This window comes from Saimiri boliviensis, chromosome 21, assembly GCF_048565385.1.
Source record: "Saimiri boliviensis isolate mSaiBol1 chromosome 21, mSaiBol1.pri, whole genome shotgun sequence".
NCBI classification, from domain to species: domain Eukaryota; kingdom Metazoa; phylum Chordata; class Mammalia; order Primates; family Cebidae; genus Saimiri; species Saimiri boliviensis.
The window spans coordinates 26,166,059-26,192,578 of record NC_133469.1 but is presented as its reverse complement, the minus strand read 5'-3'; the positions used below and the strand labels follow the sequence as shown (position 1 = coordinate 26,192,578).

At 51.2% G+C, this 26,520-nt stretch overlaps 2 protein-coding genes across 2 annotated transcripts; both read right to left on the bottom strand.

Moving 5' to 3' along the window:
• Nucleotides 1–1,711: 1,711 nt before the first annotated feature.
• Nucleotides 1,712–26,520, bottom strand: LOC101033217 (immunoglobulin lambda-1 light chain-like). The gene is made up of 5 exons (XM_074391019.1): nt 26,437–26,520; nt 25,885–26,159; nt 8,032–8,040; nt 3,668–3,719; nt 1,712–2,168 (listed from the first exon to the last, which is right to left on the bottom strand). The coding sequence occupies exons 1-5, from the start codon at nt 26,480–26,482 to the stop codon at nt 1,849–1,851; spliced, it is 702 nt and encodes a 233-aa protein (XP_074247120.1). The 5' UTR covers nt 26,483–26,520; the 3' UTR covers nt 1,712–1,848.
• On the bottom strand, nt 3,765–21,627 carry LOC141582653 (uncharacterized). The gene is made up of 4 exons (XM_074391337.1): nt 21,518–21,627; nt 20,464–20,608; nt 18,726–19,150; nt 3,765–10,860 (listed from the first exon to the last, which is right to left on the bottom strand). The coding sequence occupies exons 1-4, from the start codon at nt 21,625–21,627 to the stop codon at nt 10,800–10,802; spliced, it is 741 nt and encodes a 246-aa protein (XP_074247438.1). The 3' UTR covers nt 3,765–10,799.

The window sequence follows — 26,520 nt, the reverse complement described above, 5'->3', positions numbered from 1 at the left end:
CCTGGATGCCCCCCCTCCAAACCCTGAGCACTGAAGCTCATGGTGGGATCGGCCTGCAATGACAGCTGGGGGTTGTTGGAAGAATGACGTTGACCATGGGGACACAGACTGTCCTGCAAGGCCTGAGCTCCAGCATCCTTGGCTCAGCTGATGTCAAGGAGCAGCTCACAGGCCTATCCTCACGTTCGCCTCCTCAGCCCTTGGGGCAGCTTCCTCCCTATGGGCTGTGTGTGCTGGATCAGAGCTGCAATGGAGCAGAGGAGAGGTCCTCAAGGGGGTCATAGGCCTCACTGGCAGAGTGGTTTCCTCCAGGAGCTCTACGTGTGGGGGTCTCTGCTGTCTTCTTCAGCTCCTTCTGGCTTACACATGTACCCACATTTATAACATGCTCTGCAGTACCCTATGCACAGTGGTGACCCACATAGCCTGTCCTCAGGGGTGTCACCAGCACAGGATGCACCCAGAGCCGATGGGCACGTGCAGTGTGGGGTCTGGACACACTGGGTCTGGACCTGCATCCTGGTCTGGGCCCATCACCTGAAGAGCTCACACCTGGGACACACACCTGGCACCCCGCAGTCCCCAACAGTGTCGCCCACAGCAAGCGCCTCACCTGACCTCTGAGATGTGGCCTGCTGCTCCCCGGTCAGAATCCTGTCCTCATCATCTCCTGTCTCATTCTTGGCATGGGCAGAAAATCCCACCACATCTTCCCATGCCCGGGGCGATCCCCTAGTCCCAAAACTTGGAGACTGCAGGTCCAAGCTTTGCTTTGCTTATGTCCTAAGCTAGGCCTGACTGAAGCACTTTTTACTTGGGCACTTCCTGATCCTCCCAGAAGGATGCCCAACATGGGTATGTGTGTGTGTGCACTGTGTGTGTGTGTGTGTGTGTGTGTGTGTGTGTGTGTGTGTGTTAGAGCTCAGATCCCATGCTGCGTTCTTCAGAAGACACGTCAGCTTCACCCAAGCCCCTGGCATAAGCCCAGAATCTGACTCTTGACTTTGAATTCAACTCACCAGCCAGTTGACAACTTGTGCACTCAGGACATTAGGCACTGATAGTGGCGTCAGTGAGGAGCTGACACTTGTCCCCTAGGAACCTTAAATACAGCTGGGACATCCAATGACACATGTGGGATGAGAGGCACCCAGAGGGGAAGGTGGGGTGAGTAACCAGGGTCCGGGGGTAAGGGTCCTATCAGTGATTGTTACAGGGAGGCCCTGTGGGGGCAGAGGGCAGGGTCCTTGGGATGATGGGAACAGAGTGTGCCCAGGAGGAAGTGGACATGGTCTAGGCTTTGATGAGAGGAAATACAGGTGGGGTGACTGTATGACCTTGGAGGGGGATGGAAAAACACCTTGAGGGAAGAATAGCTTCTAGACAGTGAGGGCTGAGGGCAATAGGGAAGGAGGCTGAGATGTTCTCCTGGGGCCGTGGGGATGTGAGGAGGTTGTGATCCCGGGTAGCCTGAGGTCCACAGGGCATCAGGAAGCACAGCAGAGACCTGGGTAAGAAGCAAGATGCCTGGGTCTGACTATTTCCTTGTTCTGGAACATTCTATGGGGAGAGGGTGATGAACAAAGTGTGCCTCAGGAAACATCAGGATGCTCCCCACTGTTTTTTCAGAAGTTCAGAGGGTTCTGTTCACCTTTGGAGATTGTCAAATTTAGTATGGAAAATATATAAACAAAAATGAGCAGACAGCATGTTTTCTGATTGACAAGGATGACATTTATTGAGAGTTTATTGGGTGTAGGCAGAAGGGCTGGACGACTTGGGGTGGGAGGGAATCTGTCCTGGGATTCTGCAGCTGCAGGCCCCATGGGTGGGGTGAGGGTTGGGGGCCTAAGAACATCCTGAAGGGGCCACTGTCTTCTCCACGGTTTTCCCCTCGTGCGTGACGTGGCAGCTGTAGCTGCTGCGAGACTTCCACTGCTGCGGCGTGAGGCTCAGGTAGCTGCTGGCCGCGTACTTGTTGTTGCTCTGTTTGGAGGGTTTGGTGGTCTCCACTCCATCCGTGACGGTGTTGCCATCTGCCTTCCAGGCCACTGTCACGGCTCCCGGGTAGAAGTCACTTATGAGGCACACCAACGTGGCCTTGTTGGCTTGGAGCTCGTCAGAGGAGGGCGGGAACACAGTGACCGAGGGGGCGGCCTTGGGCTGACCTGTGGGGTAAGCAAGGGGCAGGAGGTCAGAGTCCTGGTGTCCACTTGGGGAGCCCCTGACCTCAGTGTGTGAGGAGGCGCCTGGCTCCCCAGTGCCAGTGCAGGACCGCTCAGATATGGTCCAAACTGTCTCAGAACGTATCATTCAGAAGCGTGTGATGTGATATTCCTAAAACAAGTCTGTCAGTCAGAAAACCTCTCAGCTTGGCCCTGCCCGTCACCTGTTGTGAAACCTTCCTACGCCTTCTTGGGCTTTTGTACAGACAGCGGACCTTCAACTGCCTGCCCCCGCCTTACCCTGCCATCCTGACATGGTCTGGCTCTGGGCTCTGGCTGTGTTCTCTGAGCTCTGTGAACCTCCTGTCGGATTCACTCTAGAAACTTCTCACCTGACACAGCTGCTCTGGGTTGGGGGAGAGTGGGTCTCACCTAAGGACTCTGTTTCTACCCACATTTGTCTCTCCTGAGCCTCTGCAGTGGGATCAGGGCCTTGCTCACCCAAGTCCCACTGTCTGTATGTCCGGGTTTCTGTGTCTGTGGAGTCTGTGCTAGAGTCTGTCTATGTTTAGGGCCAATCTACAGTTTCCATCTGTGGGATGCAGAGAGTGCCCTCTCCCTCCAGGGAGAAGCTATATTCCTAGAATGCAGTATCCTGGATACCTTCCCATGAACTAGCCCTGACTCCAGGAGTCTTAGCCCCACCTTCCCTGCGCTTGTCCTAGTGGGGATGGGCCCGGCCAGCGAGGCCTGGCTTGGTGAAATCAGGGGTTCCTGCTTCTAGGGGTGCTTCCTACAGAGAGCCAACAGTCACCTCCGATACACCATGGCCTTCTGTGACCCTCACATGGCTCCTTCAAGTCTAGAGCCTTCCTGTCCCTCCTGACTGAGCTTCATGGGTCCCAGGCCAGCTCAGGGCTCTCTCCTTGGGAGCCCACAGAAACCTGGAGAGGCCCCTGCACCTCCTACCTTGTTCCCAGCCTGGATCTGGAGTCCCACAGCCCAGGGGACTGGGCCCTGAGACTCTGATTTTTCATTCCCCAATCTTGGCTTTGAGGGTTTGGGGTCCTTCTAAAGTCTCCCAGGTGGTCATTCCTTCAAGCCCCTTGTTCCCTCTCCCCTGTGAGATGGGCCACAGCTTCCCCTGCACAAAGCTTGCCAGGCAGATGGAAGCCCAGGCAGGAGAGGACAGAACTGGGCATGTTTTAGGGAAGCAGCCTGGCCCTGGCCAACACACAGACAGACAGACAGACAGACAGATGAGTCTCAATAGGTCCTCCAGTCTAGCGCCCTACCTCTGCGCTAGAGGTGAAGGGGTCTTGGTGACCCACTGAGGCAGGCAAGGGTCTGAACAGGGAGGGGAGAGGTCTTTGCCCAGGGCTTGGGCTTGAGAGAGAAAGCATCACCACAGGCCAACACAAGATTCAGAAAAGAACAAAATGAGCAGAAAATTGCCCAGTACCTTGGGGAGAGCAGGGAAGGAGAGGGGAGAAGAGACTCACCTAGGACGGTCAGCGTGGTCCCTCCGCCGAACACCCAACACTGTGACACAGGCTTATACAAAAACCCTCCCTGGGACGCCCCCACCCCCAACCCCCACTGCAGCTGTGATAGAGGAAGATGGGGGCCACTGCCCCTGGTGGCATCTGCTCATGAGGGAGTTCACACGGCCCCACCCTTACCCCCACAGAGAGAAGGGGACAGGTGATACCTTGTGACTGGCAGCAGGATCCCTAGAAATCCCGGTTCCTGGAGGACATTGGCACTTTGGATTTGGTTTTCCCACCAACCATCATGCAATCACGGGAATGATTTTATTGGAGGGTATTGTGTCACCAGGAGTGAATTTCCGTAGTCAGGTATAAATGATCTCCCTAGTGGAGCTGACTCAATACCGACTGCTTGGTGAAACCCTGGGGTGAAGCAGAGAGTGCTGTCTCCCTCCAGGGAGAAGCTGGTTACCCTAGAGTGCAGTGTCCTGGGAACCTTCCCATGAACCTAGCTCTGACTCCAGGAGTCCCAGCCCTGCCTTCCCTGGGCTTGTCCTAGTTGGGATGGGCCAGGCCAGTGAGACCTGGCTGGTCCCCATTGGAAATGCCAGCCCCATCCTCCAGAGTAAAACGGAAGGATCTCCTGCACTCCTCAACCTGGTCTCATGTTGGTGGGCCAGGTGGGGTAGTGGCTGCCATTGCCTTATTCAAATGTGGGGGACATAAGGGAACTCCTGAGTGTGGTCTCCAGATATCACCTTCTGTTCAGGGAACTGAGGTCAGTGGGAGATCCCAGACCTGGGGCAGGAAAGGGACATGATGAGACAGAACCTCTCATCCTCCTAGAAATCAGGAGCCATGGAAGCTCCTGGGACAATGGGAGAAAACCAGATGCCACCTGAAGAGATGCCTAGGGGTACATGTCCATATTTTGTCGCCACATTGTCATTGGCAATTCAATATAACCACAGTGGATCCTGCATGTCAGGTGTCCTCACCTGCTAGAGCTCACTCTGGCACTACATCCCTGGAGGATGGCCGGGCACCAAGTCGTCAGTTATCACAGTGGTGAACAAAGGGGAAGAGTTACATTTCTTCTTTTTCCCAAAGCATGAAGCCCACTCCTGGGTGCATAGGGCAGCTGCTGTGCCCTCCCTTTATGGACATGCTGCAGCGTTCATGAGAAGGAGGTGAACTGAAGCCTCAACCCTCTGCCTTCCTTCTCATCTGAGGTGCGAAGTTACTGGTTATCAAATGTAACCGATCGACCCTCCACCTTCCTTTTCATCTGAGGCATAAAGTTATTGATCATCAAATGCAACTAATGGACCTCATCTTCCTTCTCATCTGAGGCACGAAGTTATTGATTATCAAGCAACTAATGTCACTAAAAGAGTGATAACACAACATGGGTGGCTTTGCTGGAAGTAACCACATGTCCTGGGAAGGGATTATGCCAGTGTCCTGCCTGAACCCCACTGAGCCTCTTGATGCTAGAACCATTTGTCAGGAAAAGAGAGGTTGAGGCAAGCGCTGGATTTCTGCTCAAGGTCACAGTGGCTGCATTCCGACTGTGGGAGGTCCCGGGACCAGCTCTCTGCTCCTGCAGCTCCAGCCTTGCCTGGGAAAGCCAGAGCCATTTGGGAGACAGCTGCAGATGGAATGGGCCTAAAAACACCTTCACTAATGATAACGTCGAGTATTTCAAGTATTTAATCGACTTAGAAACTACATTAAAAACCACAAATATACAACAGCACCAGAAAGTCAACTAAAAATATACACAATGTTATTCACAAGACATTGGATGAGACCCTCATTAACTGTGATGTCAAGAAATCCTTGATTCTCTCCATTTAAGTGCGCGATGACTTTGGCACTTGCTTCACATCATTGCTCAAGGGAGTAGTTTAGTTATTCTCCTGTGGGTGGCATCAACTGTCCCATTTCAGCTGGAGAAGGGCAGGCAGGTGTGTGGACTCTGCTGAGGAAATGTCCACCATGGGCAGTGCCCTGGCTTCCTGTATCACAGCTGCCGGTGGGGGATGTGACCGCAACTCCAGGGGTCTCACTTCCAGCCTCCCGGTGTTGTCTTAGTTTGGGATGGGTCTTGCCAGGTTCTAGTAAGAAATGGTAGCCTCACCCTCCAGGAAGTTGGATGCAAGCCCCTGTCACCCTTCCAGGGTCTTGTCTCATTTTTGGGTGTGTCTGGGGTGTCTGACTCAAAAGGGCTGTGTGAGTAGCACCCAGTGTGATCGATAAATCCCACCTCCCACTTCCAGGGACCAGTCTACTCAGGGTTAATGGGCAGTTCCAGGCAAAAGGCAGGAGAAAGATGTGCTCAGGACAGATTGTGAACAGAGAGCAGAAAGCTATCGAGGTCCATTGGGTTCTTTCAGGAGAATCCTAAGTCCACCAGAAGAGGCACCCAATGGGCCACGGTGGGTCATTGTTATCGTCAATAAAGTAGAACCATGGTGGACTGAAGTGTGTCACATACAGTAACATAACTTTGAGCTCACCATGATACCAAATAATTGTTCATCTTCAGAAGATGGCAGGCAATACGATCATCATTATTAAGATGCTAAATGAAAGGAAAGACTCAACATGTCTATGCTATTTCTTACTGAAATAAGAATCACACTCCTAGAGAAGCACAGAACATATGAGGGCAGGGCTTTACAAACACTCAGTAGAAGGAAAAGGTGGTCAAACTGAAGTACAGTCACCTCGCATCTGTATACCATCTAACGGCACTGGACACTAAGTGTGAAGCCCAGGTGATGTCACAAATAGGTGACCCCACATGGGAGCCCACTAGCCAAGTGGCCTTGCTGAAAAGTCACACTGAACCTTGTTAAACCTTTCTGTCCAAGAACCCATTTTCAGGAAACACAGAAGCAGAGAAGAAGCGCTTGGTTCCAGCTTGGGGAGGCTGCGGACTGCATCCTGACCATGGCAAGGTCCTGGGACCAGCCCTCAGCTCCTGCAGCTCCCACCTTGCAAGGAAATTGGAAATCAATTAGGAAGACACTTGCAGGTGGAACAGGTCTAAAAACACAGTCACCAGTCACAATTTCAAACCATATTGAATCTGCATAGAAATGAAATGCAAAATCACAAAATACCAACAACAATAACACAGGTCTAGTGAAAGAAGCATAGGACATTTGTGAAGCATTTGATGGGAAACTTCTTTTTGATATGAAAAAATTATTGACAATTTCTATTTAGGTCTGTAAGGATGTAGTTTTTTGTTTTTTTTTTTTGTCCATATTTTTAGAGACACAAATGGAATATTTAGAGTAACGGACATGATGTCTGCAATTTGCTTCAGACAACCATGTAAAAGAGAAGTTACTTGATTTTGGGTGGGTCAACATTAGCTGTATTATCCTCCTGTTTGCTTATTTTCTTGCTGTCAGTTTCCTGTAATATTTTACAAGGCAGTAATGAGAGGGCTTAGTCTTGGGACAGCAGAGGAAAGTCTGGCATCCTACCCTGCAGGGTCATTGAGAATGTGGAGCCCAACATGATCCTCTTCGCTGTAGGGGTCTCAGCTTTCACATCCATGAAATGGGGCCAGACGGGGTGGTGGGAATCAGGACCCTTAAGTTTCCTTCTAACTTGTAGGTTGTGATTTGGGGAAGGAGTGGCTGTGATTAAGCTCCAAGAGAACCCCCTTCTCTGCCCCACTATGGCCCTAGAGTTTCCTGCCCTTGCAGGCTCTGTCTCAGGCCTGGCCACCCAGCAGCTCTGATGAAGGCATCTGTCACATCGCTGATGTCCTGGAGGCACCAAGAAGGGACCTGACAGCACCCAGCACTGATGAGGAGGGCTTCGAAGTGAGTCTCCCAAGGCCACCTCACACGTTGTCAGGGACCCTGGGACAACTGTGTCTCTGACCTCAGGCTCTAGGGGCAGACGGAGGAGCTGAGCCATGTGAGGGAAGGAGGGAGTTGGGCCTGGTGGGGTGGGGTCTAGGGTAGCTGAGTCCCATGAAAGCCTGACCTGCCTGTAGCCCTCAAGTCACACTCACCCTGCCGTGACCTCGTGTGACTTGGCCGTGATTCTTGGGTGGATAGGATTTTGACACAGCCTCCATCAGACTATCAATGGATGCCCATTCTGTGCTGGGGATGGTGTCTTCCTCATTCGACCCAGTCCACCTGAGTTCGACCCTCACACAGGCTGGCTATCATGGCTCCAGCCATAACCATAATCTAACACTACCATATCCCCTGACCTTAGAACTTGAGACTTCATAGTTGCAATCTCAGCCCCATGCACTCTTTCTGGCCTGGCCAGTGTCAACCCTGAGCCTGACTCATTTGATCACAACAAATCACCTGTGTGCCTCAGTCTCACCCCACATCCCAGCGCTAGTGACATGAACACCAGGGGCTTGAAGAGCACTCTAGGGCTCTCTAAGTTGGTTGGGACCGTGAATAGAATTCTTGATTTGTAAGGTTATATAACATTAATTGTTTTCCCACTGCAGGACTTGTCAGTACCTTTCATAACTAATGTGCCTCATGAAAGTGAAAACTACACTGAAGTGTTCCATTTTCCAGCCTTTTCATGTCTCCCTCATGATGGCACAACCATGGGCCCCTCACCTAGTAAATGGTCTCCTAACTGCATATCATGGATGGGACAGGGAAGTTCAACCCTGTTCCTGCTCTGATCATGGGCTCAAGGGCGTTCTGCCTCTAGCCCACAGCAGGGCCCCTGGAACACTCCTTGTTTCTCCCCGATACCCGGCTCAGGGCCACCACTACCCTCACTAGGCTCCACATCCTTCCCAGGTGGGCAAGGACTGCATTTCAGGGACAACTCTGCAGGGACAACTTTCTGCTCTGGATCATGGTTCCCACCGACACAGGGAGCTCACCTGTTCCCTGGCAGGTTGGGTGGGGCATGGGATGACGGAGACATGGGATCTCACCTGGAACTATCCCTGCCCCTCAGCAGTGACCCTTCAGCACAGGCACATGACTGGACACAGACGGCACATTGGAAACCCTGGGTTTTACACGGTCAGGTCCTTATTGAGAAGTAGAATTTTGAGGATGTTGCACCCGTCTGAGCTCATGCCAGGCTGGTGGCTCAGGGGTACAGCAGAGAGTTGGGGAAGGGGTGACTGGGTGAGTTAGGACCCTCCAGAGAGATGCCTCGGAGAGGCTGTGAGTCTCCTCCCTTGGGTGACTTTCGCACTGGATGCAGAATTCCATCCACCCCAGACTGAGAACCCAGGAAAGGTTAGGAATTATACGTAAGAAAAGAAAAACTAAGATAAAACAAGATGTCTGGTTGACAATCAGAATATTTATTGAGGGCTTATTGGGTGCAGGGAGAAGGGCTGGATGTCTTGGGATTGGGGGGAGAGACCTCTCCCCTGGGAATGTGCAGCTCCAGGCCCCGTGGGTGGGGTGAGGGTTGGGGCCTAAGAACATCCTTCAGTGGCCACTGTCTTCTCCACGGTTTTCCCTTTGTGTGTGACGTGGCAGCTGTAGCTGCTGCAGGACCTCCACTGCTCAGGCGTGAGGCTCAGGTAGCTGCTGGCCGCGTACTTGTTGTTGCTGTTTGGAGGGTGTGGTGGTCCTTGGCCTTGTACCCAGCAGGGTGGTACATGTGCTGTTAGGCCGTTTGTCACTGGTGAATATCTCCTAAATTGCTCTAGTGCTTCCTGGCAAGGCAGAAGGAGCTGCAGGAGCGGAGAGCTGTCTGGGGACCTTCCCCTGGTTGGAATACAGCCACGCCTCCTGGAGCAGGAAACTAGGGCTTCCCTCGGCTTTTATTTTCCTCGAAAATGATTCTAGCATGGAGTGGACTAACCGGATTCAGATTGGACATTGCAGAATATCTTCCAAGGACCGGGGGCTACTTCCAGCAAAGCCACACATGACAGATAGCCACTCATATAGTAATGTTAGCTGCATAGGATGGACAATAGCTGGAAGGAAGGCTGAGGGTTGAGGCTTCTGTTCACCTCCTTCTCTTGAGCGCTGCAGTGTGTCTGTGAATCAGAGCACTGCAGCTGGGCTCCATTCACCCAGGAGTGTACCGCATGCTTTAGGAAGGAGCCCCTTTGCACACAGATGATCCAGAGCCCAGCCATCAATCCAGGGCGAATAATTCAAGTGTATTCTCACGCTGAACTCTAGGATTCAAGCCATCTAATGTTTTTGAAGCCACTGTCATTCTATTTAATTGGTGATGACAGGTGGCCACCAGTGATGAATATTTTCCCAATGGGAGTCTCCTAAAGGGGCATCAGACTTCCTCGAATGGCTCCAGGGAATTAAATGGCTCCTGATTAGTCAGAGGATAAGAGATTCTGTCTTATCATGTATTTTTCTTTTTTGTCTTACGTGTCTTTCCTGCCCCAGGCCTGGAATTCTCCACTGATGTCCCTTCCCTTAGTGAGAAGTAGTATTTGGAGACCATACTCTGGAGGCTCCCTCATGTCCCCCATTTGAAAAAGACAATGACAGCCACCACCCCAGCTGTCACCCAACATGAGACCAAATTCAGGGGTGCAGGGGATGCTCCCAAGGTTACCCTCGCAGATGTGGCTGGCATTTTGTATCAGGACCAGCCAGGCCTCATTGACCAGGCCCATCCCAGCTAGAACTACTCCAGAATATAGGGCTGAAACCCCCAAGGTTCCTAGAACACTGCACTCTAGGGCCACCAGCCTCAGCCTCTCCCTGGTGGGAGAGGGGCACCCTCTGCATCACCCCATGGTGTTACCAAAAGTTGAATGGTTGGTTCAACTTTGCAGAGAAGAGACCACCTATCCCAATCTGGAATTTCACTCCTTAGTGACACTGATGCCCTCCAATAAATTCAATCCTGTGCCTGGATGATGGTTGGTGCAAAAAACAAATCCAAGATCCCGATGTCCTCCAGAAGCCTGGACTCCCAGGGATCCTGCTATGGGTCACAGGATGTCACTGGCCCTCTTCTCTCTGTGGGTTGAGTGTGGGGGCTGTGTGGACTCCCTCATGAGCAGATGCCACCAGGGGCAGTGGCCCCAGCTTCCTTTTTCATAGCCCTAGTAGGGGTTTGGGATCAGGCTTAAGGTGAACACTAGCATGGGGCTGGAGGTCAAGCAGGAAGGGCGTGGACCACTAAGTCAGGCCGAGGTAAAAGTTAGTTTCTGGTTGGTTTGTGGATGGATCTTGATGATGGTCAGCCTGCAGGAGCAAGAGGACATGGGGAAATTGGGAACATGAGAAAAGTCACCAATCCAAGGTCAAACTCTGCATCTATTGATTGCCCAGGGGAGGCTGTATCAGAGTTGAATTCAGGATGAGCTTCAGGGCCAAGTCAGACTGGATAAGAGCTGAGGGAATGTGGGCTGACAGCTCCAGGCAAGGGCTGCCCTCCACTAGGAGTCAGATCCCACAAACCCTCCTGCCCACTGAGCACCCTCTCCCTCCCTAGCCCATGGTGGTGCAGCCTCCCCACCCCATCCCATGTACACCTGCTGCCTCATCTCAGAGACACTCATCCTAGTGTCTCCAACAGCAGATAATGTCAGCCTCCTGGGTGTGGTGGCCCCAGCCGTTTTGGTCAGTCCTCAGTGCCTGGGTACTCTCAGACCCCCTGTCTCTGCCTCCAGCACATCAGGGATGTGGCGGCTGCCTTCACTAGAGCTGCTGGGTGATCTTGATAGGCCAGGGACAGAGCCTGCAAAGGCAGGAAGCTCTGCGGTCACCATGAGGCAGAGAAAGGGCCACTTGGTGCTTGATCACAGCCACCCCTGACTCAAATCCCAACTTCTGAATTAGAAGAAGGCTAAGGATTCTAGTGGCCACAGTCCCTGTCTTATTTCACGAATGAGAAAACTGAGACCACCCAGGGAGGGCCAGATCCATAGCTCTGCTGGGTACAAGGCCAAGGTGGTCTCCACACCCTGGGTGATGGAGGTGCCATGTGCCTTCCAGGTCACCATCACAGCGCCCGGGTAGAAGTCACTCATGAGACACACCAGTGTGGTCTTGTTGTCTCTGAGCTCCTCAGTGGAGGGCGCGAACAGAGTGACTGAGGGGTGGTCTTGGGCTGAGCTGTGTAGACAGAGAAGGGGGTGAGAGAGGGCAGACAGAACCCCAGGGCGTTGTGGAGCCCCTCTCTCTGTCTAAAGTCTCTAGGAGGGTTCATGGTATGGCCATTTAGTCCACCTGGGGCCTCTCCTTCTCTCCTTTTCCCCATCCTTTCCACTCGTGCCCTGTGGAAAGCAGACAGCCCTGAGCCTGCCTAGGAGCCCTTCCAGAAGTCACCTTTCCCAGGTGGCCCAGCTCCTCTCCTCTGCAGCCTCCATTTCCCCATATACCCATGCCAGGCTGTGTTTCTTCTCCCTTGATCTCTGGAGTCTGAGTTTAGAATCTGGCCTTAACCCCCTGGATTCCTCATTCCCATCCCCAGACTCCCCCAACCTCCCACTTAATTCGTCCAGGACTCAGAGCCCCCTCTGTGAACTGCGGGTCCCTTGCTCAGCCCATAGGACTGTCCTGGCAGGCAGCGTGTGGGGAGACCTGAGCTTGCTTTGAACTGGAGCCTCCTATGCCCACAGGCACCAGGCTCTGCCCCAGTCCAGCCCACTCAGCTCTCCTGGCATGGGGTGGGCTCCACCTAGACAAGCCTCTTGGCTTTTCTGAGGCTCTGGGGTGTCTCCTTTCTCTGCAAGCCCAGCCACAGAACGCTTCACCTCAGCTGTGTTCTTGGGGCTGCTTCCTTAGACTATGAGACTCAGCAGCTCCTATGCCCACTCCAGCAACCTCTGATGACCCTGAACTTCTCCTGGTAGCCATGGAGTTCTCTCTACCCCTCATTCACTCCCATGTGGTCATCTCCTGAGTTTAACATGCCCTTTGAGGAAGGCAGGAGTCTGATCCATGAACAGACACCAGACCCCAGAGGTGACGGGGCTCCAGGGACAGACACATCTCTGCCTTAAGAGATCCTCTCCTTTCTAATGACTGTCCTGGGAGGGCTCTTCTCTGGGACCTCACCCAGTCTTATCCATCCCTCTGTGTCCTCATGTCCTCATGATGCAGCACAGGCTAAAGAGCTGCAGCCTAGACCCAGAGCCTTCTCTGTGCCCTTCATTGGTCTCCCCTTGGGGTGACCTCTGTGTCCCCAGGCCCCTCTGTGGCCTTCACAGGCTAGATGGGCATCCAGCCCTTAGCCTAGACACTGGGGTCCTGGGGACTATCTCTAAGGCCACTACAGGGCCCTTATTAGAACTGGCCTCCCTCCCTCACTCAGACCTCTGGCCTGGAAGAGGGGAAGGAGCTCTGACCCTGCTTAATCCCAGCCCAGGCCCCGTGACCAGGCTGCATCCCACTGTGGGAAACTGAAGGCAGCTGCTCCCACTGTGGGGCCCTTCCCGCCAGTTACTCCAAGAGTAACGCACATCCTCCAGTCCCCATGGAGAAAGGTAGGAGTCAGTGCTTAAGGCTGGGAGGGCAGAGGGGAGGAAGCCCCAGAGAGAGCAAATGGATTTTCCAGAGACAGCAGAGGGTGAGACAGGCTGGGAAAGGTTGAGAGCCACTTACCTAGGATGATGACCTGGGTCTTAGATCTAAAGATGTAACACAGTGACTGAGGCTCAGACCAAAACCCCCAAGGCCAGCACCTGGGGTCTGCTCCCTGGGGACTGGGCTGGAGCAGGAGCCTGCTGTGCATGACGGGCACAGGGTTGCAGTGGGCAGGCTAGGCATGAGTCGGGGGGTGGCCAGCCCCCCCAGAAGTGTCCCCGTACCTGTCCCCTGTCCAAGACAAGTGTCACCCACAGCCTTGGAGTCACCCCAGTGTGTGTCCTTCCTCTCTGAGGCTGTCGGTGCTGATGGCAACACTGGGACCAATAGGTCCCAGCAACTCCCTGAGTGACATATCCCTTCCTGTGCAGTGTGGCAGAGGAGTGCTGAATTGGCCTGGACCCGTTCAACCTCATTTGGCCTCATTTAAAGGGCCTCTGAGTTTTCCACACAAGTGTCCCCAGTCAAGCCAGGCTGGCTTTCTCTCTGGATTTAGAACACTGGGTCATTGCTGACTCAAGTGGTGATTCCTCTACTTTCTATCCATGGAGACGCAGCTCAGTCCCACTTTGTGCATGAAGCTTTTTCTGATATCTCAGATTATTTTTTCCATCTACCTATCCATCCAGCTGTCCATCCAGCTGTTCATCTATTTATCTGTTTATTCATCAATCTATCATCCATCCATCCATCCATCCATCCATCCATCCGTCCATGCATCTGTCCACTCATTCATCCAACAGTTCCCAAGCACCCATCTATGTCAGATACTGTTTTTATGCTGGGACATGGCAGGATTCCCTGGCTCTCAGCCTCATTTCTCTTTGAAATCTATCCAGTTAAGGCCAAAAAGTCCCTTGTCCCAGTTTAGTCTGCAGTTCTTCCCCAGTCCCCTTATGTCTCTGCAAGAAGCTCTTCTTTCTAGTCACTGTCCCCTCCTTGGTGTCTGAGACTGCCCCCTCCCCTCCTTCTTGGCTTCCCTTTCTCCCAGGCCCATGCCCAGCTGCTGACTCCCAGATCTCCACCCTGGGTTCTGCTCTCTGTATTCTCCTCATTGTCTCTGCATCTGACTCTCATTGTGCACACTCACAACTGTCCAGGGGTCTTAGATCCCTATTTCCAGCCCTTATCTCTCTTTTAGGCTCCAGATTCATGTATATTCTGCCTCCTCATCCTCTGTCTACTTGGATGCCTTGTAGACACCTCCAACTCAACAGATCCCAGCTAAACTCATTTCTCTATAACCTTGCTCCCTCACAAAGTCCTCACTTCAGCGCGTTACTCTCCAAGCCAGAGGCCTGAGGACATCCCAGAATGCCTTCCCCTCATCGTATTGTCCTCTGTCGTAGACATCCCAGCAGAGAAAAAGAAAAACACCCAGGTCACACTCTAAGAGTTTATGATGGCAAGAATCCTTAGATTTTGCCAAATCTGATTTTACTTCCCAAGGCAATTTGTTTACGTTGGAAGATACCCATTGTGATAGGACCAGCAAATTTCATCTTAGCAGCAGGTTGTATTTAATACATGTGTGTTTAAGACATGTGCAGAAGATTTTTTAGGCAGAATTCAATAGTAATATAAATTCAGCACTTGTTTATGGTATAAAGAAAGCAAACATCTAGACTTTTTTTAAGTTACTGAAGAAAACTTTCTTAACTCAATGAAGAACATCGCCCCAAATGTACAGCAACGTTTATATTTAAAGGCAAAACATTTAAAGAATCAGAAACAAGCCAAGGCTGTCTACTCTCACTTTTATTATTCAATATATTCTATAGATTCTAGTCAATGAAATATTAAAGAGGCAGAGGAGGAGGTCTAAATATTGGAGGAAAAGAGAGAAAATTGTTTTTGGTAAATGGTGTGATAGTTGCCCACCCCCACCCCAACCCCATACATGGAGAATCAGCTGAAGAACTTCTGGAATTAATACAAGAGTTAAAGTGGCTGGATACAGGAGCAACATACAAAAGTTAATAGGGTTCCTTGCTATAGAAGCAGTATCATTGAGGATATAAAATTGAGAAAAAATTATAACTTCAATAAACTTATATTTATAAACCCTTTATGAATAAAAACATAAAGTGTGCAAGATTTGCATGAATAAAATATCAAATCACTTCTCTGAGTGAATAAAGAGTACATCATATCTCTGGACAAAAACACTGAGCATTATAAAGATAGCAGTTCTCAAATTAATCCCATATTCTGTGATATTACAAACATAACACCAAAAGAATGATTTTGAAAATTAGGGAACTGATTCTACAGTCAAACTCTAAGAATGATAATAGACATGACTATTTTGAGAAAAAGTAACAATGACAAGTTCTTTTCCTACCAGATACTGAACATACTATAAAGCTAAAATAATCAAAACAGGGTGGGCACAGGAATAGATCAATAGCAAGAGAACCACAGAAAAAATGTAATTAATCAGTAATGTAGTAGATGATAAAAGTCGCGTTTATATTCAACAAATGTGTGATGACTGGCTTTCCTATTTGGGAAATAAGGTTTTATTCCTTCATCCACAAAAACTCCAGGTGAAATAATGAAAAAAACCACACAACAAAACACCAATACACTGAATGTACTATAATAAAATAGAAAAATGATTTTATAATATTGAAATAAAGACAACTTCCTACACATGGAGGGGTCACAGAAACCATAAAGAAAAGGTTAAACCAGTTCAACACATAAAAATTTACAACATCTTTATGGCGGGAGACCCCATAAACAAAAGACCCATAAAACAGACTAGGGAAAAATATTTACAGTATGCATACTACTTAAGTGGCTAAAATCCCAAATATATCCCCATATATAGATGCAAGCAACTGAATGGAAAAGCAGGCAACATGATCACCAATTAATTCACAGAAGAAACACAGTCAATCAATCAAAATATTAAAAATTTCACCAGTAATAAAATACACAATAAAACAATAAACACATTCATTTTTTTGCTCATCGGATAGGCAGAATATAAAAAGATCGACAATATTGTGTTATTGACAAGAATGTAGGAGAGAAGGCACAGCCATTCACTGGAATGAGTGGACACAGACTTGGAAGCATTACCTATGAAATTTCAAAAGTGCAATCTCTCTGATCCAGCAATTCCACTTTCAGGCAACTATCCTGGGGAGATACATGAATGCACTTTGTAGGCATACACACATGGATTTCCACTGCAACATCATTTGTCATTTAGATTTTTTAGTGGGAATAACCTAGATGCCCATTAATAGGGGAATAATTAAATAAATTCTGGCTTATCTAAACTTTGCTTATAAAGCCATGTGAATGTGGTTAATCCATATGGACTGATATAGAAAATGTCAATAATAGATTATTTTTAAAGTTGGTAATATGCGGAATATCGCTCTGTTTTTCCAAAATAAAATCCCAACACCAATTCTGTATGTGTGTGTATATGTGTGTGTTTTCAGGGACATACACACAGGAAAAAGTCTGGAAGTACATAGAACAACCTGACAGTGGCCATCTCTGGGAAGAGGTGGGAGATGGTAAGCAGAAGCACTTGCTTTTACTTTATATACTTCTCTGTCTAATCTTTTTTTTTCTTTTGCGAGAGAAAAGAGTAATGTACAGAAGTCATTACATTTTATAAAGTGCTCTTTACAAAAAGAATAATGTACAAGAGTACATTACTCTTGTATTAAAAATTATATTAGAAGATAAAAATGAAATGTCCCTTTTTTGTGAACAATTTCACAAAACCAGAAAATTATAAAGCCACAATGAAAATTAGGAGAAATCCCACCAGCCAGAGAGACACACCATTGACATTTTTCTATATTTTCTGACAGATTTTTGAAAATGCACATATATACTTTAAAAACACAATTGGGCCAGGTGCAGTGGCTCATGCCTGTAATTCCAGTACAGGGGAAGCCCAGGCAGAAGGATTGCTTGAGCCTAGAAATTTGAGACAAGCCTGAACAACATAGTGAGGTTCTGTCTCTAAAAAATAATAATCCTACTACAAATGAGTCAGGCGTAGTGGCCTGTAACTGTAGAACTGGCTCTCAGGAGGCTGAGGCTGGAGGATCGTTTGAGCCTTGGAGGTTGAGGCTGCAGTAAGCTGTGGCTATTCCACTGCACTCCAGCCTGGGCAACAGAGCAAGACTCTTTTGAAACAACAACAATAACAAAACAGCCCCATATACAGTTGTGTTTTTTCCACACCCTTTTTGGTAGATATGATATTTGGGTTGCTTCCAGTTTTCTCCCATCATTCATAATGCTGAGCTAACCACCCTTGTTATAAACATTTGGTTACAGCTTTGATTATTCCCCCAAGATAAATTCCTGGAAGTGGAATTGCCCAATTTAGATAAATATATTTTGTTTTTTTACTCACCACCTATTTCTAAAATAGTTAACATATTTTCAACACCCATAGACAGTCCCAGAGAGTGCCTGTTCCCCTCTGCTCAGCCCTCTCTTCAGCTTCACGCTCCTGTTTCATAAGAATCTGAGACCCTGGCTGCTCTGGATCTGTGCCTCCACCCCAGCCCCAGGGCATGGCTCCTTCCAGGCTCCCCACCTACCCTGGACCTGGCTGTCACTCCCTCTCCTCCCTCCTCTAATCTGGCCTTGCATCAGCCTTAGATCTAGTGCCAATTTTTCCAAAAACACAAATCCAACTCTGATAATCAGTCTCCTACCGAAATCTCTCCAAGGACTCGTCCTGGCCCCAGGAATGGGTTATGGACCCTATGGTCTTCGTGCATCCCCTTCCCAGTCACCCAGGAACTCCCAGCCTCACCCCTCACTCTCTTCTCCTCTGGTGCTGCCCATCACCAGCCAGTGCCCCTTGATCTGTGAGACCAGCCTGGGCATCCCCCAACAGAGGGAGCTCCCCTCTCCCTTTATTGCTCTAAACATGGGCCGTGCGCCTGTTCCAATGACTGGACAGTGCCCCTCGGTTCAGCCCACCCTCCCTGTGTCCCTGAGCCTGGCCCCAATCAGCATTTATGAGCAAGTTGGTAAATGGAGGGCCTTAGGGGAGACCAAGCTAAGCCCTCGCTGCCTTCTCCAGGGAGTGGCCCCTGCCCTCACTGGGCAGGAGGCACATGGGCAGAGAGGAGGAGGAGGAAGAGGAGGAGCAGGAACAGGCCTGGACATTCTGTGGGGTCAGTGGCCACCACCCCCTGTGGATGTCCTGCCCCTGCCTCTGTTCCTGCCCTACCCAGGGGACTAGGACTAGGTGATTGAGGCACTGACCCTGGTGCAAAATTTAAGTGGGGCCAGAAAACCCAGAAATAAAAAAAAAAAATAGTTTAATATGATATTACAAACAGTAATTAATTCAAGCAAATCTGTGACGGACAAAGTATCAACCTATTAGTTAAAGCCAGTGTCTCCCAGGACCCTCTTAGGGGTTAGCTTCCTCATCACCTCTCTGGGTTGTCTCCCCTTGGCCATCCTTTCCCAGCTTTGCAACAGGACCCCCACATCCCCTGGAATCTCTCGCCCCTTACCTGCCCCACAGCCTCCACAGGCTGGACCGGCTGCTTCCAACTGAGGCGGCAGAGTCTGGGACCCGGCTCTGCAGTGTAGCCGTTGGGCTCAGTAGGCCATGGGCGACCATGGCCAGACCCAGCCGCAGCAGGGGCCAGCGCTGCCTGGGACCAGGGCCTGGCGCCTTGGGGATCTCACGACCCACTTGCTTGTCTTGGGTTTCATTGGCCCTCAGGGTCAGAGGCACCTCTGGCCTGACTTGCAGCGTGGGCTCCCTGGAGGGTGGCACCCTGGTCCCTTTCTCCAGCAGGGCTGTTAAAGTGCACCCCAGTCCATCGGCCGTGTCCTCTCCCTGGGCTGGCTCTGGTCCCTGTCCCTGGTCCAGGCCCCTCCAGGGTCCATGGCTGTTACCCGTGGGGATCTCTCCCAGAGGGGCAGCTACCAACTACCCTGCTGTGGTCAAGATCCAGGGCTCAACGGCCTCCCACCACAGCCGCCTGCCCGGCCCCGCCCCTGGGGTTCTGGGTGGTAACACCTGACCCACTTCCCTTCCTCAGTTCACCAAGGGCACCCTGGTCTTTGGAGCATCTCCCTAGGGCCTAGAGAGCTGCCCAGCAGGAGTCCCCAAGGGCTTGAGCTCAGGGGGTTGGGGCTGGGGCTGGAGCTGTGGCTTCTTTTCTGATCAGTCCCCCAGGCTGGGTACCTGCACACTGCACTCCAGCCAGATGGGACCAGCCCTTCCTTGGCTGGTTGGTCAAGCCTGGCCGGCTACCCTATGATCCTCTCCTGAGTCAGGCAAGAGCCCTGCAGGGAGTGATTCTATATCCTTCAGGTAAGGAAGAGTGGTGAAATCATAAATGTGGAGTCTATCCAGAGCCAGGGCACCTCTGGGCCTCAGTTTCCTTATCTGTAAAATGGGGAGAGAGTTCTTCTGCAGCAGGGAGGTTATGAGGGTTAAAGACACCATGTGTTTGCTAAGCATTCAGCGGGCATTGAACAGATTCGGGTCCTCTTTTTGTTCAGGATTCAAAACAACATGTGGGGTTTTCATGGGGCAAGTGTTCCTGTTTCACAGGTGAGAAAACTACCATCCAGAGAAGATGAATGCAGGGCCCAAGGCCATTCCTTGAGCAGGGAGCAAGCTGTGCTAGGATCTAGGGGGGAGCTCGCCCCCTGCATTCCTATTCATCTGTCCACCTGGAATACTCGTGCCTGGCTCTGTTCGGCACTAGTGGAGGAGGAGAGGGCCGGCAGGTGCTTTGAGTTGGGGTCCTTTTTGACTGTGATAAGGAAATATGATGCATAATACAATAATAATAGCAATGGTCTTTAGTGCTGGTGCTTTACAAGCCTTAATCCTGGGAGCTAAGATCATCTACTGTCCCCCACAATTGAAGATGAGGAAATGCTGTTCAGGCAGATTCCCTATTTTTTTTTTTTTTTTTGAGAGGGAGTCTTGCTCTGTTGCCCAGGCTGAGGGGCAATGGTACAATCTCGGCTCACTGCAACCTCCATATCCTGGTTGGGTTCAAGAGAGTCTCCTGCCTCAGCCTCCTGAGTAGCTGGGATTACAGGCACGTGCCACCACGCCTGGCTAATTTATTTATTTATTTATTTATTTGTATTTTTAGTAGAGACTGGGTTTCACCATGTTGGTCAGGCTGTTCTCAAATTCCTAACCTTGTGATCCGCCTGCCTCGGCCTCCCAAAGTGCTGGGATTACAGGCATGAGCCACTGCTACCAGCCTGATTCCCTACCTTTTTAATGTCCAGGGCCAAGAGGCAGCAGGGCTGGAGTCGAAATCTGAGGCCTGGTCCTTGCATGACACCGGGGCATGCTTTGCTGATGATGACATGGCTGTCTGGGTCTAGGTGGTAACACGCTGCTTGGTGCATAGGAAAACTCAAAACCCAGAGGAGCACAAAGGAGCGGCTCAATTAAACATGGGCTAGATCTGGTTGAACAAAACTCTTTTGCTTTGTGTGACCCCTTGCATCATTTGCACTCCTTTACCCCCCATTCATCTTTTCTGTTGCCCCTGAGATCCTAGTATAAAAATGTTTGGGGAGATCTTCAAGACCCCATACCCTGGTGAGAAGGCCCCTCCCCTGCCGCCTTACGGAAATGCAGTGAGGGTCTGCCCTCTTGCTTTCCAGTTACTTTTTCTGCCACAAAATCTCTAAAAACATCTGCTCACGTTCAGATCTGCTGCCTTTTAGGGATCTTAATGTTTTGTTTTAGCAACTCTCAAAGGAGCCTCCTAGGACTTCCTAAAGTGAATTTCCTGGGAGTCCCCCTTGAGAATTGCTTGGTTCACATTTTGAGTCACATACTCCTTAACTTCCCTGATAAATTTGGTGACAATCAGGGCAGCCATTTTTGTGGGTGACGGTAACATTCAAATAGCCTCAGACTTCATTTCATTGATAAAGATGATGGTTGTTGGGAGGCAGTTGTCTACTATGGATCTCTGCATTTCTGCATGTCTCTCAGGCAAAGGCACTGATTGCCTTTATTGTGGATGATCTTTTCAAGGATGTTTGTAGAGTGAACAACCTTGGAAGGTACAGAGGCTACCACTCTTTGGAGCAGAAGGCAGATATACTTACTGTCAAGTATAAAACATTTGGGATCCCTGAGCTCTAGCATGCAGATGTCACCTGGCCCACTTTGAATCACCTTGTGGAACTAGTGCAAGACAGTGCTAATACCTTGGCAACTGCTATTGCTGTGAAAGACAGACAATCCATTGTCTCTGACCCAGGAGTCTCGTGTCTTCTGCCAGCATCCATAACACTGTGGCAGGCCTACTTTTTAATCTGCAAATAGGGTGAAGTCTCAGACTCTTCACAGTTCTTGATGGTGGTGATAATGAGAAGAAGGGGGAGGAATAAAGAGATGAAGTTGAAGATGGTGACCATGACTTAATGGTTTGACCCATCAAATCAGTTTTCAAAGCTCTCCAGGCTGGATCTTTATACACATTGCTTGGGCAACCTCTGAGGGCCAGGTGCCAGGGGCTGGATTATATAAACAATGACCACACATCCCTGTCCTTGGAGATGGATAAGGCACTGAGCAGTAATGGGGTGTGGTTGCCCTAACAGACATCATTCAGGGCATAAGGGGGACCCCTGGGAAATCCCTGGTCCAACAAAGCTTCTCTTCCAATGGGGAGCTTGGTCTATTCCTGCCTCTGATCTTAGGCTTCTTGCATTTTGGAGGCTGGGGCAGGGTCTGCCCTGGGGGTCTAGGCTGAGGCTGTGCCTTTCCAGCCTCTCTGTGAATAAGACATTCGCCCATTGCTCAGGACCCAGAAGCTGTAGTTCCTTCCAGGGACAGTCCCGTCTTGGGGATAAAAAGGGGCTATCCCTAAATGCAGTATCCCCAGCTGCTGCCCCCACCCCCACCTCTGCACCTGCCATGGCCACTGGGCAGACATCACCAGCACAGACCACATCCTCTCATGGTGGCTGCAGTCGGAAATCCGAGTCTGGTTGGGGTTCCTGGAGGGCTGGACTGGGCCTCCCCAGCAGGTACAGCTGCAGCTCTGGCCACTCAGGCCTGCCCCATGTCCTCCTGGACTGAGAGGTGCAAGGGCTGGACCCAGGTCTGGCAGGGGAGGTCAAGTCCAGCTGTTCTGCTTGGCAGACCCCCTGCTCAGGGTCTCTAGTGCTTCTGCAGAGCCCTCTGGGTCCTGCCCTGGCCCTTCTCTCCCAAAGCAGAGGAGTGTACCCCATCCAGTCGCTTCTGCCCTGCTCCATGTCTGAGGGTATCCCCAATTCCGGTTTCCTGCTGGTCAGTCCCCTGCCCAGTCTCCACTCCCTAGATCTCAGAAACTCCACCTGCAGGCACTGCAGACTCTTCTCTCCCAGACCCAGGGGTCCCCAGCTCCCCACTCACCGTCATCCCTAAATTCCAGCTGGCTGGTCTTTCTTGTCTCATCTTGAGCTTCTCACTGCTGGGATCTGGGGGAGTCTAAGGCACAGAATGACAAAGTATTGGCTGGGGATGTGACAGAGGTTCTGAACCTCTGAGTCTTCAGAGTTAGAAGCTGGCTCTGCAGCTTGTGATACCACTCTGAGGAGTCCCCAGGAACCCCAAAGACCCCAGCTCCTCTGGTGATCCTGGGTTGCAGCCTCCACCCCAGCTCTCCTCCAGGAAATGGGAGAGATTCCTGCTCCCTTTGTAGATGTCACAGACTGGACTCGCCAACCTGGCAGGGTAGTCTTCTAGCTCCTTCTACTGATGTGGAAACAGAGGCTCAGAGAGGGAGAGTTTCTTGCCTGAGGCACGCAGCAACTTGGTGTGAAGACTGTGTCCTAGGATTTTGCTAATCGCAGCCAGAAACCTGGGAGAACCAGCCTTTTTGAACATGGGGTGGAGCCAGCCTGGAACTGGATGGTGGAATTTTGGGAGGTGTCTGTTCTTTATCCTCTACCAGCTGCCTGGAGTGCAGCTGTAAGGGGAGAGTCCAGTAGGGGGCAGCAGAGACCAGCAGTGGAGGAGCAGGACCCGGCCGGAGCTCTTCAGAAGAGGGAGGCGGAGACCCAGGGGAGGGCTCTGGTGGCCGGGCAGAAGAGGGTGCAGGGGCCTGACTCTGGTTTTGCATCTCCGTGGGCACTCACTCTCCTGTGGGACTGTGGGTAGGACTAAGAGGGAAACCACTGAGGTGAGTGGGTCAGATCCTGAAATTTTGTTCATTGTGGATTTTTTGGGCATTAATTTCTATTTTTGAAAATATTGCATTATTTATCTGGTCACCACGTTTTTGGATGCTCCTTTAACTTTCGTGTTTAAGGTGAGTGATGGCTGTCACTTGAAACTCCAGGAAACCAGTGTCTGGAGACATGCACACAGGGGCTATATACCTGACACACAATTGTAGAGCCCTGAGTCCTGGCTTGAGAATATCAAACCTCTAGCAGTGAAGGGGCCAACTGTCCCACTCAACACTGTGTCCCAGTCACCTGGCTTGGCACCTGGCACATAGTGGGTCCTCCATGAATATTTCTTGACCAAATGAATAAACAGACCAGGATTCAACACCAGGCCTGTCTGACCAGAATCTCTTTCCTCTATACCCAGGGACTTCCAGCTTGGGAAGACCCTTAGGATTGGACTCACTCACACCTCAGATGACCACCTGCTCTTCCGTCTGCCACCTCCTAGGGAAGGGGTTGCAGAGCATCAACTCACTGCGACATCATCTGCCCCTGATACAGGCCCTGGGGCCCCAAATCGAGGTGACACCTAGAACTTCCTCTCTCCAGGACTCTCTTCCCTGCTGGTGTGGGGAGCATTCCAGGCACATCAACCACCGGTATCCAGAGAGGTGAATCTCTGTCCTTGTTGTCCCTGAAGTCATTTTCCCCAACTGGAAACATCTTCTGTCTCGACTGAGCAATAAGACCCCCAAAGCCACTCTGATCCCCCCTTAAGGAGTCCCTAGGAGCCTTGAAGACCTTAGCTCTTCTGATAATCCTGGGTTGCAGCCTCCACCCCAGCTCTCCTCCAGGGAATAGGAGAGCTCCCTCTGTAGATACCATGGACTGGCCGACTGGCAGGGGGTCTTCTAGCTCCTGCTACTGATGAGGAAACAGATGCTCAGAGAGAGAGAGTTCCAGGGCTCTCACTGCAGCCCTGGAAAAAGCCTGTTGCTGCTTCCAGTGGGAAGACTAGGAAGCTGAGGCCCATGGGGAGCTAATGGCCCATGAGAACGGGAACCTGGGATTCCAGACTCCCAGCCCGGATGTTGGAGTTGGCCAGGGAGATGCAGCCACGTGGAGCCTGGCCAGCTTGCAAGCCACACGCCCAACAGCCTGGCTCATGTGGTCTGGCTTCCCAGCTAGGGTCAGAGAGCCCTCCCAGCATCTCCGAGAGTGGTTGGGATCTCTACAAATAAAAGACACAGGGACTGGCCTGGTTCTTTAGGGAAGGTTCTGCAGCTGGTGGGATGGAAGCTTCTGAGCGGGTCTCTGGGCCAGGGCTGCTCTGCAGAGCCTGGGAATGGATCAGGGGGAGGAGCCAGGGTGGGCACTGGGAGGGCCTCAGGGCAGGGAGGAGGCAGGAGATGAGGAAGCACTGAGGGTGCTGGGGAGTGGAGGGGAAGCCCCAATAGAGGGAGGAGGAACCTGGAGATGCTGCTGGGAAAGACTGGACCAGAGTGGGTCCAGACTTCCATCCCTCTGACCTTGGCCCAGCCCAAGCAGGAGGGAGCCCTGGTTGGTCAGTTCCCTCCATCTGGACTGACCCCCAGCACCGCTTGGGGGACCCTCATGTGGTCATTTCCATCACAAGAGGAATGACCCCTGTGGGACCGGGCCAGCTGAGCCCATGCCTGTCATCCCTCATCCCCGCTCATGGATTTGTTTGTGTCTAGGGATTGAACAAACTCCTTTCTCCTCCGTTATCACTTTCCCCCCGCAATGAATGTTTGTGCTGAGGACTGAGACCAATTGTGTCAGCGTAACTACTGGTTCCAGGACACTCTTTCCCCGGAGGAGGATGAGGGTGTAAATGATAAAGCATGTCACTCATTGCTTCAGGAAATTCCTGAAAGCCAGTTATCTAGGTAAGTGGTCTACTCAACAGAGCACACAGTTCTCACCTAGGTAAATTGCTCACTTATCCAATAAATATTTACTAATCAAGTCTGATTCAAGGCCTTCCCTTCCCTGTGTCTACCAGCCTGTGTGTGCTATGATGTCACAGATGGGCCCCGTTTCTAGTAAGTTCCTTCCTTGTAAGACCTGCCTTTAACGACTTATGTGCATATCCCCAAACCTTATAAACACTTTCCATTGCTCTGTGCCTTCTGAGACACTAAACCGACTCCACCCGAGGGCTGTTCTCCTGGGATACTGACAGACTTCCGCTGCTTAGATATCAGGGTTGCTGGGATCTTTTGGGAGCTGGCATTTGATCATCAAAATGACCAGCTCAGTTTATACTGGGATGAGCTGAGCCTAGAGGTGGGCAGGAACTTGCTCCCATCTCTCAGGAACATAAGGGCAGGGACAGGGCTGGAAACTTTCATTCCACATGGAAGGCCCCCTCCTGCTCAGTGTGACAGGCAGGAGGGAAGGCAGGGCCTTGTGAGCCAGGCCAAGACGGCAGGTTTCTGTCTCACTTCCACATCTTCCTGTGTCACTGTGTGCAGTGCTGCTGTGTGGTACCTGACAGTAATAGTCAGCCTCATCCACAGCCTGGGTCCCGCTGATGGTCAGGGTGGCCGTGTTCCCCGAGTTGGAGCCAGAGAATCGCTCAGGGATCCCTGAGGGCCGCTTGCTATCTTGATAGATGACCAGCACGGGGGCCTGGCCTGGCTTCTGCTGGTACCAGTAAGCATATTTATCCCCCAGTTTATCTCCAGAGCAGGTGATGCTGGCTGTCTGTCCTGGGGACACTGACACTGAGCGTGGCTGAGTCAGCTCATAGGAGGCCACGGAGCCTACAGGAGAAAAAAGGGGAGAAAAGTCTTGCAATTGAGAAGCTGAGCTCCAAGAAAATCTTCCCATGTGCCTTGCCTGAACACGGCTCCAGGCATGAAAGAGCTCTTAAGGCAGTGTGAGCACAGGAGCACAGCAGGGGGGGATTTCAGCCCACCAGCCCCTCCCCCTGCAGCAGGTCATGAGCATCCTGCCCACCACCTGCTGAGCTCAGAGTCACGCCAGGCTGGACCCAGAGCCCTGGGGCTGGGCTGGTGGCTGGGACCCTGGGGGCAGCACCTGTGCAGTGAACGAGGAGGCCGAGGAGGAGATGGGTCCAGGCCATGGCTGAGGCTCCCCCGATGCTGCTTCCTGAGACCCAGG

Coding starts and splice junctions, on each gene's coding strand:
- LOC101033217 (XM_074391019.1), bottom strand. CDS start 26,482: ATGGCCTGGACCCATCTCCTCCTCGGCCTCCTCGTTCACTGCACAG. Junction 26,160..26,436: donor CCTCCTCGTTCACTGCACAG/GTGCTGCCCCCA, acceptor TTTCTCCTGTAG/GCTCCGTGGCCTCCTATGAG. Junction 2,169..3,667: donor GACCACGCTGACCGTCCTAG/GTGAGTCTCTTC, acceptor CTTACCCCACAG/GTCAGCCCAAGGCCGCCCCC.
- LOC141582653 (XM_074391337.1), bottom strand. CDS start 21,627: ATGGTCACCATCTTCAACTTCATCTCTTTATTCCTCCCCCTTCTTCTC. Junction 20,609..21,517: donor CCCTATTTGCAGATTAAAAA/GTAGGCCTGCCA, acceptor CTGGGTTTTGAG/TTTTCCTATGCACCAAGCAG. Junction 10,861..18,725: donor CTGTGGAGGCTGTGGGGCAG/GTAAGGGGCGAG, acceptor TTGCTCCTGCAG/GCTGACCATCATCAAGATCC.